Source organism: Emys orbicularis, chromosome 1 (assembly GCF_028017835.1).
Source record: "Emys orbicularis isolate rEmyOrb1 chromosome 1, rEmyOrb1.hap1, whole genome shotgun sequence".
Classification (NCBI taxonomy): Eukaryota; Metazoa; Chordata; order Testudines; family Emydidae; genus Emys; species Emys orbicularis.
Genome location: NC_088683.1, coordinates 313,411,247 through 313,427,825, shown reverse-complemented (window position 1 = coordinate 313,427,825; position 16,579 = coordinate 313,411,247). Strand labels below are relative to the sequence as shown.

At 46.1% G+C, this 16,579-nt stretch overlaps 1 protein-coding gene across 2 annotated transcripts in view; it reads left to right on the top strand.

Annotated features, from left to right (window-relative positions):
• Positions 1 to 16,579, top strand: part of ATP7B (ATPase copper transporting beta) — a 44,326-nt gene that overhangs the window by 16,426 nt on the left and 11,321 nt on the right. For both annotated transcript variants that reach the window (XM_065402964.1, XM_065402973.1), the window contains 4 exons: positions 6,798 to 6,992; positions 8,899 to 9,081; positions 12,394 to 12,592; positions 14,537 to 14,677. In XM_065402964.1, the coding sequence (XP_065259036.1) occupies positions 6,798 to 6,992; positions 8,899 to 9,081; positions 12,394 to 12,592; positions 14,537 to 14,677 (718 nt within the window). The remainder of the gene's footprint in view (positions 1 to 6,797; positions 6,993 to 8,898; positions 9,082 to 12,393; positions 12,593 to 14,536; positions 14,678 to 16,579) is intronic.

Genomic DNA, 16,579 nt, shown 5'->3' with positions numbered 1-16,579 from the left:
AGGTGTGAGTAACAGTAGGGGAAAAATTAGCTTGGGGAAATAGTTTTTCCTTTGTGTAATGACCTATCCACTCCCAGTCTTTATTCAAGCCTAATTTAATGGTGTCCAGTTTGCAAATTAATTCCATTTCTGCAGTTTCTTGTTAATCTGTTTTTGAAGGGTTTTTTTGGAAAATTGCGACTTTTAGGTCTGTAATTGAGTGACCAGGGAGATTGAAGTGTTCTCCGACTGGTTTTTGAATATTATAATTCTTGAGGTCTGATTTGTGTCCATTTATTCTTTTGCATAGAGACTGTCCGGTTTGGCCAATGTACATGGCAGAGGGGCATTGCTGGCACATGATGGCATATATCACATTGGTAGATGTGCAGGTGAACAAGCCCCTGATGGTGTGGCTGATGTGATTAGGTTCTATGATGGTGTCCCTTGAATAGATATGCGGACAGAGTTGGCAACGGGCTTTGTTGCAAGGATAGGTTCCTGGATTAGTGTTTTTGTTGTGTGGTGTGTGGTTGCTGGTGAGTATTTGCTTCAGGTTGGGGGGGCTGTCTGTAAGTGAGGACTGGCCTGTCTCCCAAGATCTGTGAGAGTGAGGGATCATCCTTCAGGATAGGTTGTAGATCCTTAATGATGCGCTGGAGAGGTTTTAGTTGGGGGATGAAGGTGACGGCTAGTGGCGTTCTGTTACTTTCTTTGTTGGGCCTGTCCTGGAGTAACAGAACGCCACTAGCCGTCACCTGGTGTCTCCTGCTGATAATAGCCCACCTTAATTGATTAGTCTCGTTAGAGTTGGTATGGCAACACCCATTTTTTCATGTTCTCTTTGTGTATATATATCTTCCTACTGTATTTTCCACTGCATGCATCCGATGAAGTGGGTTTTAGCCCATGAAAGCTTATGCCCAAATAAATTTGTTAGGCCTGGTCTACACTACGAGTTTAGGTCGACTTTAGCTGCGTTAAGTCGACTTAAGCCTGGACACGTTTACACGACGAAGCCCTTTCTTTCGACTTAAAGGGCCCTTTAAACCGGTTTCTTTACACCACCTCGACGAGGGGATTAGCGATAAAATCGGCCTTATGGGGGTCGGAATTGGGTAGTGAGGACGGAATTCGACATTAGTGGCCTCCGGGAGCTATCCCACAGTGCTTCATTGTGACCGCTCTGGACAGCACTCTCATCTCAGATGCACTGGCCAGGTAGACAGGAAAAGCCCCGCGAACGTTTGAATTTCATTTCCTGTTTGCTCAGCGTGGAGAGCACAGGTGACCATGCAGAGCTCATCAGCACAGGTAACCGTGATGGAGTCCCAGTCCCAGTCTCAGGATCGCAAAAGAGCTCCAGCCTGGACCGAACGGGAGGTACGGGATCTGATCGCCATCTGGGGAGATGAAGCAGTGCTGGCCGAACTCCGAAACAGTAAAAGAAATGGCAAAACATTAGAAAAGATCTCCAAGGCCATGAAGGACAGAGGCCATAACAGGGACGCACAGCAGTGCCGCGTGAAAATTAAGGAGCTAAGGCAAGCCTACCACAAAGCCAGAGACGCAAACGGAAGGTCCGGGGCTGAGCCGCAAACATGCCGCTACTACGAGGACCTGCATGCCATTCTAGGGGGTGCAGCCACCAGTAGCCCAAGCGTGTGCTATGAGTCCCTCACTGGAGACAGGGAAGCGGGTTCGGCGGACGAGGAAGATGAGGATGGAGAGAACATCATAGATAGCTCACAGCAGCAAGGAAGCGGAGAAACCAGTTTCCCCAACAGCCAGGATATGTTTGTCACCCTGGACCTGGAACCAGTAACCCCCGAACTCACCCAAGACCCTGTGGGCACACAGGGGACCTCTGGTGAGTGTACCTTTGTAAATATTACACATGGTTTAAAAACAAGCGTGTTTAATGATTAATGATTAATTTGCCCTGGCAATCGCGGCCAGTACAGCTACTGGAAAAGTCTGTTAACGTGTATGGGGATGGAGCGGAAATCCTCCAGGGACATCTCCAGAAAGCTCTCCTTCATGTACTCCCAAAGCCTTTGCAAAAGGTTTCTGGGGAGGGCTGCCTTATCCCGTCCGCCATGGTAGGACACTTTACCACGCCAGGCCAGTAGCACGTAGTCTGGAATCATTGCATAACAAAGCATGGCAGCGTATGGTCCCGGTGTTTGCTGGCATGCAGACAACATCCATTCCTTATCTCTCTTTGTTATCCTCAGGAGAGTGATATCATTCACGGTCACCTGGTTGAAATGGGGCGATTTTATTAAGGGGACATTCAGAGGTGCCCCTTCCTGCTCTGCTGAACAGAAATATTCCCCGCTGTTAACCACGCGGTGGGGGGGAGGGGTGAAGTGACCATCCCAGAGAATTGGGTGTGTGGGGGAGGGGAGTTAGTTGGGTTTGTGCTGCATGTTAAACCTGAAACCGCAGGCCCTCCTTTTACATTGCAAACCCATTTTAAATGGCCAACCCAACGGGTGCTTGGTATGGTTAATGAGAGCAGTACTGTTTTAAACCATCCCCACTTGTTAACAAGGTTAAAAAAGCCAAAAGACTGTGTCTTACCATGGCTGCCTACAAGCTGAAATCTGTGGCCTGGCACTGCGTGAGTGATCTCTCACACCAAACCGGCAGGCCCTCAATATAAGAGTAAAAATGCGACCTTGTAACGAAAGCACATGTGCTGTGTGATGTGAACAGCAAAATCTAACGTGAAAGAGTGTACCCATTGTTCTCCAAAATGTATCTTTTTTAAACAACTCTCCCTTCTCCTCCACCAGCTGCAAATGTTTCACCTTCACAGAGGCTAGTGAATATTCGAAGAAGGAAGCGAAGGACGCGTGACGAAATGTTCACTGAACTACAGACTGCCTCCAACGCTGACAGAGCACAGCAGAATGCATGGAGGCAGTCAATGACTGATTTTAAAAAAGCCCAATATGAGCGAGAGGAGAGGTGGCGTGCTGAATCGCGGGCTGAAGAGGAGAAATTGCGTGCTCAAGAGGAGAAGTTGCATGCTGAAACGCGGGCTGAAGAGCAGAAGTGGCGTCAACTTTTACTCATAAAGCAAGAGTCGATGCTCCGGCTGCTGGAGCATCAAAGTGATATGCTCCTGCGTATGGTTGAGCTGCAGGAAAGGCAGCAGGAGCAGAGACCGCCGCTACAGCCCCTCTGTAACCAACAGCATGAGCAGAGACCGCCGCTACAGCCCCTCTGTAACCAACAGCAGGAGCAGAGACCGCCGCTACAGACCCTCTGTAACCAACAGCAGGAGCAGAGACCGCCGCTACAGCCCCTCTGTAACCACCAGCCCTCCTCCCCAAGTCCCATTGCCTCCTCACCCAGACGCCCAAGAACACGGTGGGGGGGCCTCCGGCCACCCAATCACTCCACCCTAGATGATTTCCACAGCAATAAGTTTTAAAGTTTTAAAGTGCAGTGTGTCCTTTTCCTTCCCTCCTCCCCCACCCATCCCGGGCTACCTTTGCAATTATCCCCCTAGTTGTGTGCTCAATTAATAAAGAATGCATGAATGTGAAGTAACAATGACTTTATTGCCTCTGCAAGTGGTGCTTGAAGAGGGGAGGGTAGGGGAGGTTGGGGTGCTTGGTTTACAGGGTAGTAGAGTTAACCGGGTGCGTGGGGGGGGGCTGCGATTTCATCAAGGAGAAACAAACAGAAGTTTCACACCAAAGCCTGCCCAGTCACAAAACTAGTTTTCAAAGCCTCTCTGATGCGCACCGCGCCCTGCTGTGCTGCTCTAACCGACCTGGTGTCTGGCTGCGCGTAATCAGCGGCCAGGCGATTTGCCTCTACCTCCCACCCCACCATAAATGTCTCCCCCTTACTCTCACAGATATTGTGGAGCGCACAGCAAGTAGCAATAACAATGGGGATATTCTTTTCGCTGAGGTCACAGCGAGTCAGTAAGCTGCGCCAGCGCGCTTTTAAACGCCCAAATGCACATTCCACCACCATTCGGCACTTGCTCAGCCTGTAGTTGAACAGGTCCTGACTCCTGTCCAGGCTGCCTGTGTATGGCTTCATGAGCCATGGCATTAAGGGGTAGGCTGGGTCCCCAAGGATCACGATAGGCATTTCAACATCCCCAATGGTTATTTTCTGGTCCGGGAAGAAAGTCCCTTCCTCCAGCTTTCGAAACAGAAGAGAGTGCCTGAAGACGCGAGCATCATGTACCCTTCCCGGCCAGCCCACGTTGATGTCGGTGAAACGTCCCTTGTGATCCACCAGGGCTTGCAGCAGCATTGAAAAGTACCCCTTGCGGTTTATGTACTCGGTGGCTTGGTGCGCCGGTGCCAAGATAGGGATATGGGTTCCGTCTATCGCCCCACCACAGTTTGGGAATCCCATTGCAGCAAAGCCATCCACTATGTCCTGCACGTTTCCCAGAGTCACTACCCTTGATATCACCAGGCCTCTCATTGCCCTGGCAACTTGGATCACAGCAGCCCCCACAGTAGATTTGCCCACTCCAAATTGATTCCCGACTGACCGGTAGCTGTCTGGCGTTGCAAGCTTCCACAGGGCTATTGCCACTCGCTTCTCAACTGTGAGGGCTGCTCTCATCTTGGTATTCTGGCACTTCAGGGCAGGGGAAAGCAAGTCACAAAGTTCCATGAAAGTGCCCTTACGCATGCGAAAGTTTCGCAGCCACTGGGAATCGTCCCAGACCTGCAACACGATGCGGTCCCACCAGTCTGTGCTTGTTTCCCGGGCCCAGAATCGGCGTTCCATGGCATGAACCTGCCCCAGTAACACCATGATTTCCACATTGCTGGGGCCTGTGCCTTGTGAGAGGTCCATGTCAATTTCCTCATCACTATCGTCGCCGCGCTGCAATCGCCTCCTCCTCCTCAGCTGGTCCTCCTGGTTTTGCTTTGGCATGTCCAGGCTCTGCATATACTCCAGGACAATGCGCGTGGTGTTCATAGTGCTCATAATTGCCGCGGTGATCTGAGCGGGCTCCATGATCCCAGTGCTAGCTATGGCGTCTGGTCTGAAAAAAGGCGCGAAACTAGTATCTAAAGACCAGGGGAAGAAGGGAGGGAGGGGCGGGCGACTGACGACATGGCGTACAGGTACAGGGAATTAAAATCAAGAAAGGTGGCTGTGCATCAGGGAGAAATACAAACAACTGTCACACAGAATGCCCCCCCCCCCCAGAGATTGAACTCCTAAGCCTGGGTTTAGCGGGCCGTTGATTTGACGGAGGGAGGGGGGAAGGAAATGAATAAAACACAAATCTATTTTTTACATCTTAAGACGACAGTGCAGCATGACTGATAGCCCTCGGCCTTTTCTGGGTGCTTGGCAGCCAATACTTGGCAGCAAATAGTATACTACGACTGGTAACCATCATTGTCCAACGAGGACGGTTAAAGGCAAGGGGTTGCTGCTGTGTAGCAATGTAGCCCCACGTGTGCCAGCCACATGTCTGCCAGCACCCAGATCGCCCTCGGCCTTTTCTGGGTGCTTAGCAGACAATACTTGGCAGCAAATAGTATACTACGACTGGTAACCATCATTGTCCAACGAGGACGGTTAAAGGCAAGGGGTTGCTGCTGTACAGTAGCCAGAAGGCTCGGTAAAGGCGCTCAGGCTACAATAATCTATGAGCATTTCAGGCAACCTCTAAATTTACTTGCTTTCAGACCTGAGGAAAGCTCTTCTTTCAGATCTGCTGAGCACCCAGATTGCCCTCGGCCTCTTCTGGATGCTCAGCAGACAATACTGACAGGACGGTTACCAGTCGTAATAAACTATCTACTGCCAAAAGGCAAGGGGCTGGTGCAATGCAGCCCTACGGCTGCCAGCCCCACAGCTACCAGCATCCCGAGCGCCGATGAAGGCTACTACTCATGCTGCACCGTCTACCGCCAAAAGGCAGTAATCTGCTGCTGCTGTTTAGCAATGCAGTCACATGTTTGCCGGCACCCGGAAGACATATGGTGACGGTGAGCTGAGCTGAGCGGGCTCCATGCTTGGCGTGGTATGTTGTCTGCACAGGTAACCCAGGTAAAAAGGCGCGAATCTATTGTCTGCCGTTGCTGTGACGGCGGGGGAGGTGCGTGACGCAATGTACCCAGAACCCCCCGCGGCACTGCTTTGCATCATTCGGGCATTGCGATCTCAACCCATAATTCCAATGGGCGCCGGAGACTCCGGGAACTGTGGGATAGGTACCCATAGGCACCCATAGTGCAATGCGCCGGAAGTCGACGCTAGCCTCGGTACTGTGGACGCGGTCCGCCGACTTCATGCACTTAGAGCATTTTATGTGGGGACACACACAGTCGGCTGCATAAAACCGGCTTCTATAAATCCGGCTTCTATAAATCCGACCTAATTTTGTAGTGTAGACAAGCCCTTAGTCTCTAAGGTGCCACAAGTACTCCTCATTCTTTTTTCTTTGAGTACAGTCTTTCAACCAGTTGAGCACCTACCTTATTGTATTTTCTTATAGACCATATTCCTCTAGTTTTCTTATGACAATGTCATGCAATATTGTGTCAAAAGCCTTACCAAAATCAAGGTATATCATGCTGCCCTGCTGCTCAGTCTGTGCTCTGAGGGTGGGACTTGCCGCTAAATGAATATAATATTCCCAGTATGCCTGGTAACTATAATCTGTTGTTCTGTTTTCTATATCTGAGATTTCCAGATAGATGCATGTTTGAAATTACTGCTGTTTACTAGACGTTTGGTGCATTGTCTCCTATGTTAGCAAACATACATCTTTCTCTGTTTTGTTGTTGTTGTTGTGTTTTTACTTGCAGCATCAGAACAAACACCTCTCAAAAGCTGAAGTAATACTGAGGTTTGCATTTCAAACCTCAATCACTGTGCTGTGCATTGCATGCCCCTGTTCCTTGGGCTTGGCTACTCCAACAGCTGTGATGGTGGGCACAGGCGTTGCTGCCCAGAATGGTATTCTCATCAAAGGTGGAAAACCTCTGGAAATGGCCCACAAGGTTAATATCTCATCACAGAAATGTTGTATTAATATCATTTATACTGGTTGCCAGCTAGAACAAAATTTCTCAGCAAATTCTGTTAATCTATGGAAAATTACTTTTTTTTTAAATTGGTCATTGCTCTTATCATTTTTGAAGATAGATACTTTTTGGAATCACAGAGAGAGGCAGTGTTTTCTTAATGGTCACTGCAAAGGGGTGAGAGCCAGCTGATCCTGATTTCTCATCCCAGCTGGGCCACTGACTTGCTGTATGACCTTGTGCCAAGTCACTTTCACCTTTGTTCCAGCTGTCAAAGGGGTTACTACAAGTACTTCTCTCCCTATGTTGCAGGAATCTTGTGACATTGACACGAAACTGGGAGGCGTGGTAGATACGCTGGAGGGTAGGGATAGGACACAGAGGGACCTAGACAAATTACAGGATTGGGCCAAAAGAAATCTGATGAGATTCAACAAGGACAAGTGCAGAGTCCTGCACTTAGGATGGAAGAATCCCATGCACTGCTACAGACTGGGGACCGAATGGCTAGGCAGCAGTTCTGCAGAAAAGGACCTAGGGGTTACAGTGGACAAGAAGCTGGATATGAGTCAACAGTGTGCCCTAGTTGCCAAGAAGGCTAACAGCATTTTGAGCTGTATAAGTAGGGGCATTGCCAGCAGATTGAGGGACGTGATCATTCCCCTCTATTCGACATTGGTGAGGCCTCATCTGAAGTAGTGTGTCCAGTTTTGGGCCCCACACTACAAGAAGGATGTGGAAAAATTGGAAAGAGTCCAGTGGAGGGCAACAAAAATGATTAGGGGGCTGGAGCACATGACTTATGAGGAGAGGCTGAGGGAACTGGGATTGTTTAGTCTGCAGAAGAGAAGAATGAGGGGGGATTTGATAGCTGCTTTCAACTACCTGAAAGGGGGTTCCAAAGAGGATGGATCTAGACTGTTATCAGTGGTACCAGATGACAGAACAAGGAGTAATGGTCTCAAGTTGCAGTGGGGGAGGTTTAGGTTGAATTTTAGGAAAAACTTTTTCACTAGGAGGGTGGTGAAGCACTGGAATGGGTTACCTAGGGAGGTGGTGGAATCTCCTTCCTTAGTGGTTTTTAAGGTCAGGCTTGAAAAAGCCCTGGCTGGGATGATTTAGTTGAGGATTGGTCCTGCTTTGAGCAGGGGGTTGGACTGGATGGCCTCCTGAGGTCCCTTCCAACCCTGATATTCTATGATTCTATGATTTAATGGGTTCATGTTTGAACTGCTTCAAAGCACCATACAAATGCTGCTGCTCATTGGTTGTTAGTACAGCATCTAAAAACTGTTCTTCTCATGTTGAGAGAGGAAAATATATGCCACTATTTAATACTTTAGATATTGTCAGTTGAGTTTAAAAACACATTTCATGAATTCTGTGCACACACTGTTTGCCATTAAAATTGCAACACTTGTACTAACTAATTATTATATAGTGAAATACCCCAGTTTTACTGATACTTAAAATAGGAAATAACTGCATTGTCTAAGTTATCAAGATGGGGTAATTTATGGTAAATGCTGACATTTTAATGACAATCACTCAGAGAAGGAAAAGAAAATTAGGTAGAATATGAGCACAGGACAGTTCATGGTATAGACACCTGTAACTTGCGTAGATTATTCCCTTTTTATACTGGCAGAGAAGGTTGACTGCCAATGATGTGCCTATTTTGCATGTTGTGTGTGTGCATAAAAAGTAAAATATTCATGAAGGAACATTAATTGATTCTACTTCTCAACCACACGCACACTTGAACAGAGACATTATATTGTACATATGCTATGTCTAGCACGAAGAGCTCTTTCCAACCATTCTCATACTCACTCTGCTTGAGTTTAATACAGCAGTAATTGAAATATGTTATTTTTTGCAGATAAAGACTGTGATGTTCGATAAAACCGGGACCATCACCTGTGGCGTTCCTAAAGTCATGAGGATGCTCTTGCTAGGGGACATGGCTAAGCTGTCTCTAAAGAAGGTACTTGCAATTGTCGGCACTGCAGAAGCCAGCAGTGAGCATCCCTTAGGAATGGCTGTCACTAAATACTGTAAAGAGGTATGTATTTCAAGTACTGCCCAAGGATATTGGTGTGAGCAGCAGTATTGCACTGAATAAGCCAGACACAGCTGGGTAGACCTGGCTTCACAGTGAGACCTGCCATCTTTACAAACCGTTAGGACCTTAAATCTGATTATGGGCAGTAGCACTTAGAAGAACAAGGTTTATGAACAGCACTGAGAATGTGGTTTCCAGCCTGATGATGGACAGGAAATGGCAAGCCCTAGCTGCTTGCTTCTGTTTAAAGAATGATTTAGATCTGGGATTCCCACTTTCCATTCCTGGTTGTGAATAGGATCTTAGTGTCTGCAGTCAACATAGTTCCCTGCCTGACCTAAGTGAAAGATGTTAGTACTGTTGCATTGTGGGTAGAGTCACAGTTCCAGGTGTGTAAGCTAATAATTAACCTGGAGACTTGCAGGATGTTACATGCTTCCTACCATGGGAGTTAGGATCTGCAAAGTCGTTCTCACTGTCAGTTCCAGGTTTTAAACTTCCTCTGGCTGACGACAGGTCTTCTTAATAAAAGGCCAGTTCATCTGGAATCTGCTTTCCCTTGATGATTTGCCGGAGTCTGAGTATGGTGACCTTCAGGTTACAGTGCAGCATTTATTCTGGCCAAGCTTTTGATGACTTTTAATAATGGGTAATTGAGCTGCAGGTGGGGGGAGTTTTACATTATGATTTATAACTGGTGGTTTTACAAGAAACTGCCTGGTTTAGTGGGAAGAGCACTGAGCTGAGAGTTCAGAGACCTGTGTTCTAATTCAGTTTCTGCCACTGATCTGATGTGTGACCCTGGCAAGTCACTTCACCTTTCACCCTTTGTCTGTCTTATTTAGATCATAAGCCCTTCAGGGCTGGGACTGTCTCTCATGATGTTTGTTACTGTGTCTGACACAATGGGGCCTGGATCTTTGTTGGAGCTTCTAGATGCTACTGTAATAATTCAGTTGCCTTGGCAACAGCCACCTAGTATAAACTTCCAAATAAATACATAGAATGGGTACCTAGAACATGGAACTGGACTATGGACAGGTGGAATTGTGATTCAATTTAATAATTCACAAGAAGCCTGTATAGTCCCTTCCTACACGTTGCCTGACAGTAGCCAGTTCTATAAGTTATTTATCTGATCACTAAATTTAGCCAGAAAGATTTTAACAAACCTAAGTATCACATGAACTGTGAGCCCTTGAGTTTGACAAATGAAAGTAGCTAGTCTCTGAGATTACCCATCTCTATGCAAATCAGCAAATACCATCTGTGGCATGTGTTCCCCTAATACTTCAGGAAGAATGAAAACACAACCAGAAACACAAAAGGAAGGCAATCATAAATAACAGCCTCCCCTTATGCTTACATAAAAGCCACTGGGCTACTGGCCGATGTTAACTGACTTATGAAAAGATAAATTTGGCAACAATATGAATATCCAGCACATCTAGTATAAACCTTTAGGGGTAAATACTTAGAAAATTAAAATGCCTACTTGGAAGGAGAAGAATTCTAGCTGGTAATGATCTGGATGCCTGCCTTATATTTTTTTAATGTGCTATCTTCTCCTGGATGCTGTATTTGAATCTACTCTTTCTTGTGCATGAGTCACTTCTATTATATCACTTGCCTCACTCGTCCCCTGACCATAGCTTGCTTGTATGGCCCTTACCTATTTGCATATATTTGTAGTATATCCACTGGCATTTCTAAACTATCGCTAGACTGCTCAATAGGCCATGAGTAGCTCTGTTGAATTCAGTGAATACCTTGGAAATTATTAGGGTCCATTAGCTTTATAATTTGACTATTTCCTCTTTATAAATTTAGAGTTATAAAAAATGGTCTTGGCAGCCTGTGAAGTGGTTCACTCACTGCAGGAGCACCTCCTCATGGCCAGGCGTGGCTTAGTGGCTCTCTCCCCATATGGTGCCCCCTCCTGATGGTGGCTCCGTTGGTCTCTCTTCTGTAACTTGGTCCTCCGGCCAGGTCACAATATTTATGTCCTCCCCTTTTGGGGTAACAAAGTTCAACAAACAAAAGTCCAACAAATAATTCCAAGACCTTGTGTCAGGTCTCTGGCCCCTGACTCTGGGCCCAGTGGTTCTCACATCCTTGCCTCAGGGCTTTCTAATGTTCACTTCTCCAGACTCATGCCACCTTACCATGGCTGATAGGGACACCCAGGCCCTCCCACTACACCGGATTCCAGCCCCGGGACTATATAACCAGCAGCCAAGGTCTGGCACGGTCCCACTTGCTGCTGTTTCCCTGGGCTCCTTCCTACCCAGTCTTTCTCAGGCTCTCTTCTCTGCAACTTCCCTAGGTTGACCCTCCTTCCAGGGCGAGGATCCCAGAGCTTATTCTCCTCCCACCCCAGCTTCCTCCTCACCATCTCTGTTCCCAGAAAGTGATTGCAGACTCTCCATGCCACTCCCGTTTGCTACAAACTTCCTCTCTGCATACTAACCCGCCTGCTCCTGCCCAGCTGGGCTTCATGATCAGTTCAGTCTGCCTGTCCCTTCAGGGGCAGCCAGGTAACATAACTGGCCTCTCAGGCACACAATAATCCATTCAGGGCCTCTATGGGGTACATACCCCATCACACAACCCCATTCTTTAACTTCTCCCTCTGATTCGATAGTAAAGGCTGTTATCATAAGATTTCATTTTCTTAAAAAGTCCCAAAAAGAGCACCAGAGACAAGCTGTTTCTTAGTCCCTTGGTCAAACCAGTAGCTTTTAAGTATTAAATACGTTTTTTTTAACTGTAGTCATTTAAAAAAAAAAAAAAAAGAAGGTCATACTCCCCTACAGCGTAGTTGAAAGTTGATCCTTCCAAGAGGCAGCATGGTGTAGTGGTAGATTAGAGATTGGATCAAAAAGCTATAAGGAATATAAACAGTCACGCTTGGGGCACGGGGCAATCATGTAACTTCCTGGTACTTGTTTATGGGCAGGTTTTCCATTATGGGTTTTTTTTCTTCTACATAATCTGATATTATCCACTGTCAGTGATGGGTCACTGGAATAGATGGACCTCTGATCTGATCTGGTATGGTGATCCCTGTTTCTAGAAATCTAATAATAGCATTAGAAACCAGAACTTCTGACTTCCAGTCCCCATTCTGACACTGATGCTGCATGTGGCTTCCAGCAAATCACTTAACCTTTCTCTCTGTTACCTCTCTGTAAAAGGAGGAGGAGGAGACCAACTTCTCTGTGGTGTTTTGAGAATGAATTAGCTGATATTTGTGCATCACTTTGATGATTCAAAGTGTGTTACAAATTCTCATTATTATTATGTTTGCAGGAACTTGGCACGGAGAGCCTGGGATACTGCACAGATTTTCAGGCAGTCCCAGGCTGTGGAATCAGCTGTAAAGTCCGCAGTGTGGAAGCTGTACTGGGCCAGAGTGAGCAGAGTGTGAACGAGCAGAATGCTTACCTGAGCAGTGTCAGCACGATTTCGCTGGGACACAGTTCATCGATCATGGTCTCTGAATCTGATGGTATGTCTGCCATCAAAGCGGATAGCCAGCTACAAGGAGAGGTTTGCTAAATCAACAATACCAGCCACTGTGAAATAGTTATATACAATTAGAACTTGCTTCCTGCAGCAGGGAAGGTGGGATTATGTTAGAAAACACAAAGTAGCTAAAATGTATCATTGGGAGAAAAGCAATATTCTTTTTTCTTAATGTGGCTGGAAAGCTAGCTGAGTACTTAGATACTACAATGATAGGTGCTTTGCAAGCACATGTGACAAATAGGTAGTAAGATTCATAGATTCTAAGGAGAAAAAGAGCCACCATTATCATTGAGTCTGACTTCCTGTATAACACAGGCCATAAAACTTCCCTAACTTAATTCCTGTTTGAACTAGAGCATATTTTTTATCAAAACACACAATCTTGATTTATGAATTGTCAGCGATGGAGAATTCACCGCAACCCTTGGTAAGTTGTTCAGCGGTTATTTGCCCCCACTGTTAAAAATGTACACCTTATTTCTAGTCTGAATTTGTCTAGTTCAGTTTCTAGCCGTTGGATCCCATTACACCTCTGTCTGCTAGATTGACGAGCCCAATATCAGACATTTGTTCCCCATGTAGGAACTGAAAGATTGTGACCAAGTCACTCCTTAACCTTCTCTTTGTTAGCTAAATAGATTGAGCTTCTTGAGTCTATCACTAGAAGGCCTGTTGTCCAATCCTTTAATCATTCTTGTGGCTCTTCTCTGAACCCTCCCCAATATATCAAGGTATTTCTTATTCGGACTTCTTACCACATGGAAACAAAACAGGAAGTTCCATTTGAAAAGACGAGAAAGATGGTGGAGAGCACAGTTTGCTAATCTGCAGTATAGTTCCCCCTAGAACAGTCCCCACTTTGGCCTATCCTCGTGCCTTGCTGCCCTTGTGCCACTTTTTAGCCCATGTTACACTTATGGATTAAGTGTACATGGTTATCTTCTCAAATATCGCTTAAAGTGCTTAATTAAAGGCACCATTGAATGGGTGCACACGTATCCTTGGGATAAATGTTTATTTTAGATACTTCCCTTATAAAACACATTTTGTCTACTAAGGTTTTGCTGTTGACAGTTCAGTTGATCTCAGTGTGGAGGATGGCTAGGTACCAAGATTTGTTTTCAGGCTGTGGAATCTATCTTGCTCCTTCTTTAAAGTCTTGAAACATTTTTTTCCATTACCAGATCATTTCCTCTCCTGTGCACTCCTCATTCCTTCCCACTCCCAACATTACCTCTGCTATAACCTTGTGTGAAAAACCATTGGAAAAATGTAATTGGGATATCTACGGCCCTGGTCCTGCAAGCACTTTTGTGCGTGAGTGTCTTTATGCCTGTGAATACTTCCTCTGAGCTCAAGGGGACTGTTCACATGCATAAAGATACTGGTGCGCGTAAGTGTTTTCAGGATTGGAATCTAAAGTAGAAAAGAGCTTTATAATATGAAGTGCTGGTAGCCCGTTCCAGTCGGTCTTGGCAGAACTGGAGAGTAACACTGTCTAGTTTTTGTTGCTAATCAAAACCAAGGCAAGTCTCAATCCATGTATAAGGCTACAGGATCATTGACGTATAATAGAAAATTCCAGACATCACCACTGCCAGAGCAGTATAACACAGGCCATAAATTTTAAATTTAAATTTAAATTTATTTAAATTTAGCAGGTTTCAGAGTAGCAGCCGTGTTAGTCTGTTAGTCTCTAAGGTGCCACAAGTACTCCTGTTATTTTTAAATTTAGCAGATCATCATAAGGCTTAAGTCTGTCATAGTTTCCAGAGTACCTGCACATCTCTTTTTAAGATGAAGCAGTTTAGTGACTGATTGCATCCTAATCTGACTTTACCCATCTTCAGAGGTTTCTTCTTCTGGCTTGTGGATGGTTATTTAAGTTCCTCCTGGTTTTTATTTCTGTTTACCACAGGTGCAGCAGCCCCTCTGACATACTCAGTGCTGATTGGAAATCGTGAATGGATGAGACGGAACGGCTTGCTTATATCCAGTGATGTTAATGATGCAATGACAGGCCATGAAATGAAAGGACAGACAGCCATATTGGTGGCTATAGATGGTAATTAAAATTCTTTGATGTGACTCAGTGAAAACATAAATTCCACATCACCTTGACATTGACCCTGCAGGTAATCCTGCTTGAACCAGGTATCAACTACTTATTACTTTCAGGGGTGTCTTTCTAAGTTAGAGTGACAAGAGGCTACTTACCTTCTGGCCATAAGTTGTTTGTGAACTGTGTGTGTGTAATGTGTAATCTGCAAAATGGCTTTAATTAAATAGTAATTTCCGAGCCTCCTTTTGGCTGGAGCCATCATTCTGAAAAGTGATGCTGCCAATACAGAAGTCAGCTTGCAAACCTGCTTCCTTTCTGCCTTCACATTGTCATCTGAAGGATCACAAGGTGACCTATTCCATCACTTTATCACTTGTTCAACTGTTTCATGGTCAAACATGAGCATTCTTTATATTGTTGAAACACAAAATAAAAACTGGATTAGATTGTGAAGTCTTTGGGGCTTGTGTGTAGCACCGTGGGGCCCTAGTCCATGACTGTGGTCCTGAGTGCTACTACAATACAAATAATAATAATAATGGATTGTAAATTCTTTGGGGCAGGTCATGTGTCTGCTGCTTACATTTGTACAGTGTCTAACACAGGGGTCGGCAACCTCTGGCACGCGGCTCGCCAGGATAAGCACCCTGGCGGGCCGGGCCAGTTTGTTTACCTGCCGCGTCCGCAGGTTCGGCCGATCGCAGCTCCCACTGGCCGCGGTTCACCGTCCCAGGCCAATGGGGGCTGCGGGAAGCGGCGCGGGCGAGGGATGTGCTGGCCGCGGCTTCCCGCCGCCCCCATTGACCTGGAGCGGCGAACCGCAGCCAGTGGGAGCCACGATCAGCCGAACCTGCCGACGCGGCAGGTAAACAAACTGGCCCGGCCCGTCCAGGGTGCTTACCCTGGCGAGCCGCGTGCCAGAGGTTGCCGACCCCTGATCTAACACAATGGTCTTCTGATCCTGACAGGAGGCCTCTGGGCTTTGTTACATAAATATTAATTAATCATTCTGGTCTGATCCTGTTGTGCCCGTAGAGCTATTCTTGCAGACACTTCTACTTTTCAGCCTGCTGCCCATTATCAGTAGTGGGTCCAGCGAGACTCAGTGCCCTTATTTTTTTTCCGAGCAGCATCAAACTGCGGGATTTGCTCTACAGTTGCTGGGCCTGCCATTGGGAGATAACCCTCCCCATCGCCACCCTTGACTTATTACCCTTTCTCACTGTAACACAGGACTTTTAAAAAAAAATCCTAGATTGACCACTATTCCACCACAAATAGTGACTGTAATTAAAGAGTTGGGGGCTGCGACTCATTTCAGAGAAGCCCTTAATTTTTGAAATACAACTTGCAGTACTTGTCAACATGAAATATTTCAGACTGGCATGGCAGGCAGCAGGCATGCAACTTTCAGCGAGACTATCTCGGTAGAGGACAAGTGTAATGTTGTAAAAAGAAAAAAATATTCTGAGAGAAAGCCTTCTGCTAAGCAGTTAGGTGGCGCAAAAGACAGGTAGCTCCTTCCCTCTGGAGACATGCATTCAAATCCAGACTTGAATGACACCACCACTGCAATTTCTGGCCCAAGTCCCTATTTGTCATCAGACAATCATCACCTCATATGGCCCATTTTGGCACTGCATGCCTAAAAGCCAACCAGGACTGGAATAATAAGGATGTTAAATGTTAGATCTGAACAGAAACATATAGTCAGAGCTGTACGTATGTGTGTGTGTGTGTGTGTAAGATTGCACTGTAGCAGTCTTCAGACAGTGATCATTACTATATTTGTGAACCCTAAATTTACTCAAAATATTATAAATGCTGAAGTAATGTATTTGATAGTCCTACATTTATTTACTCATAAGCAGGGACAGGGTGGGGGAATCACATTAGCTTCTTTGA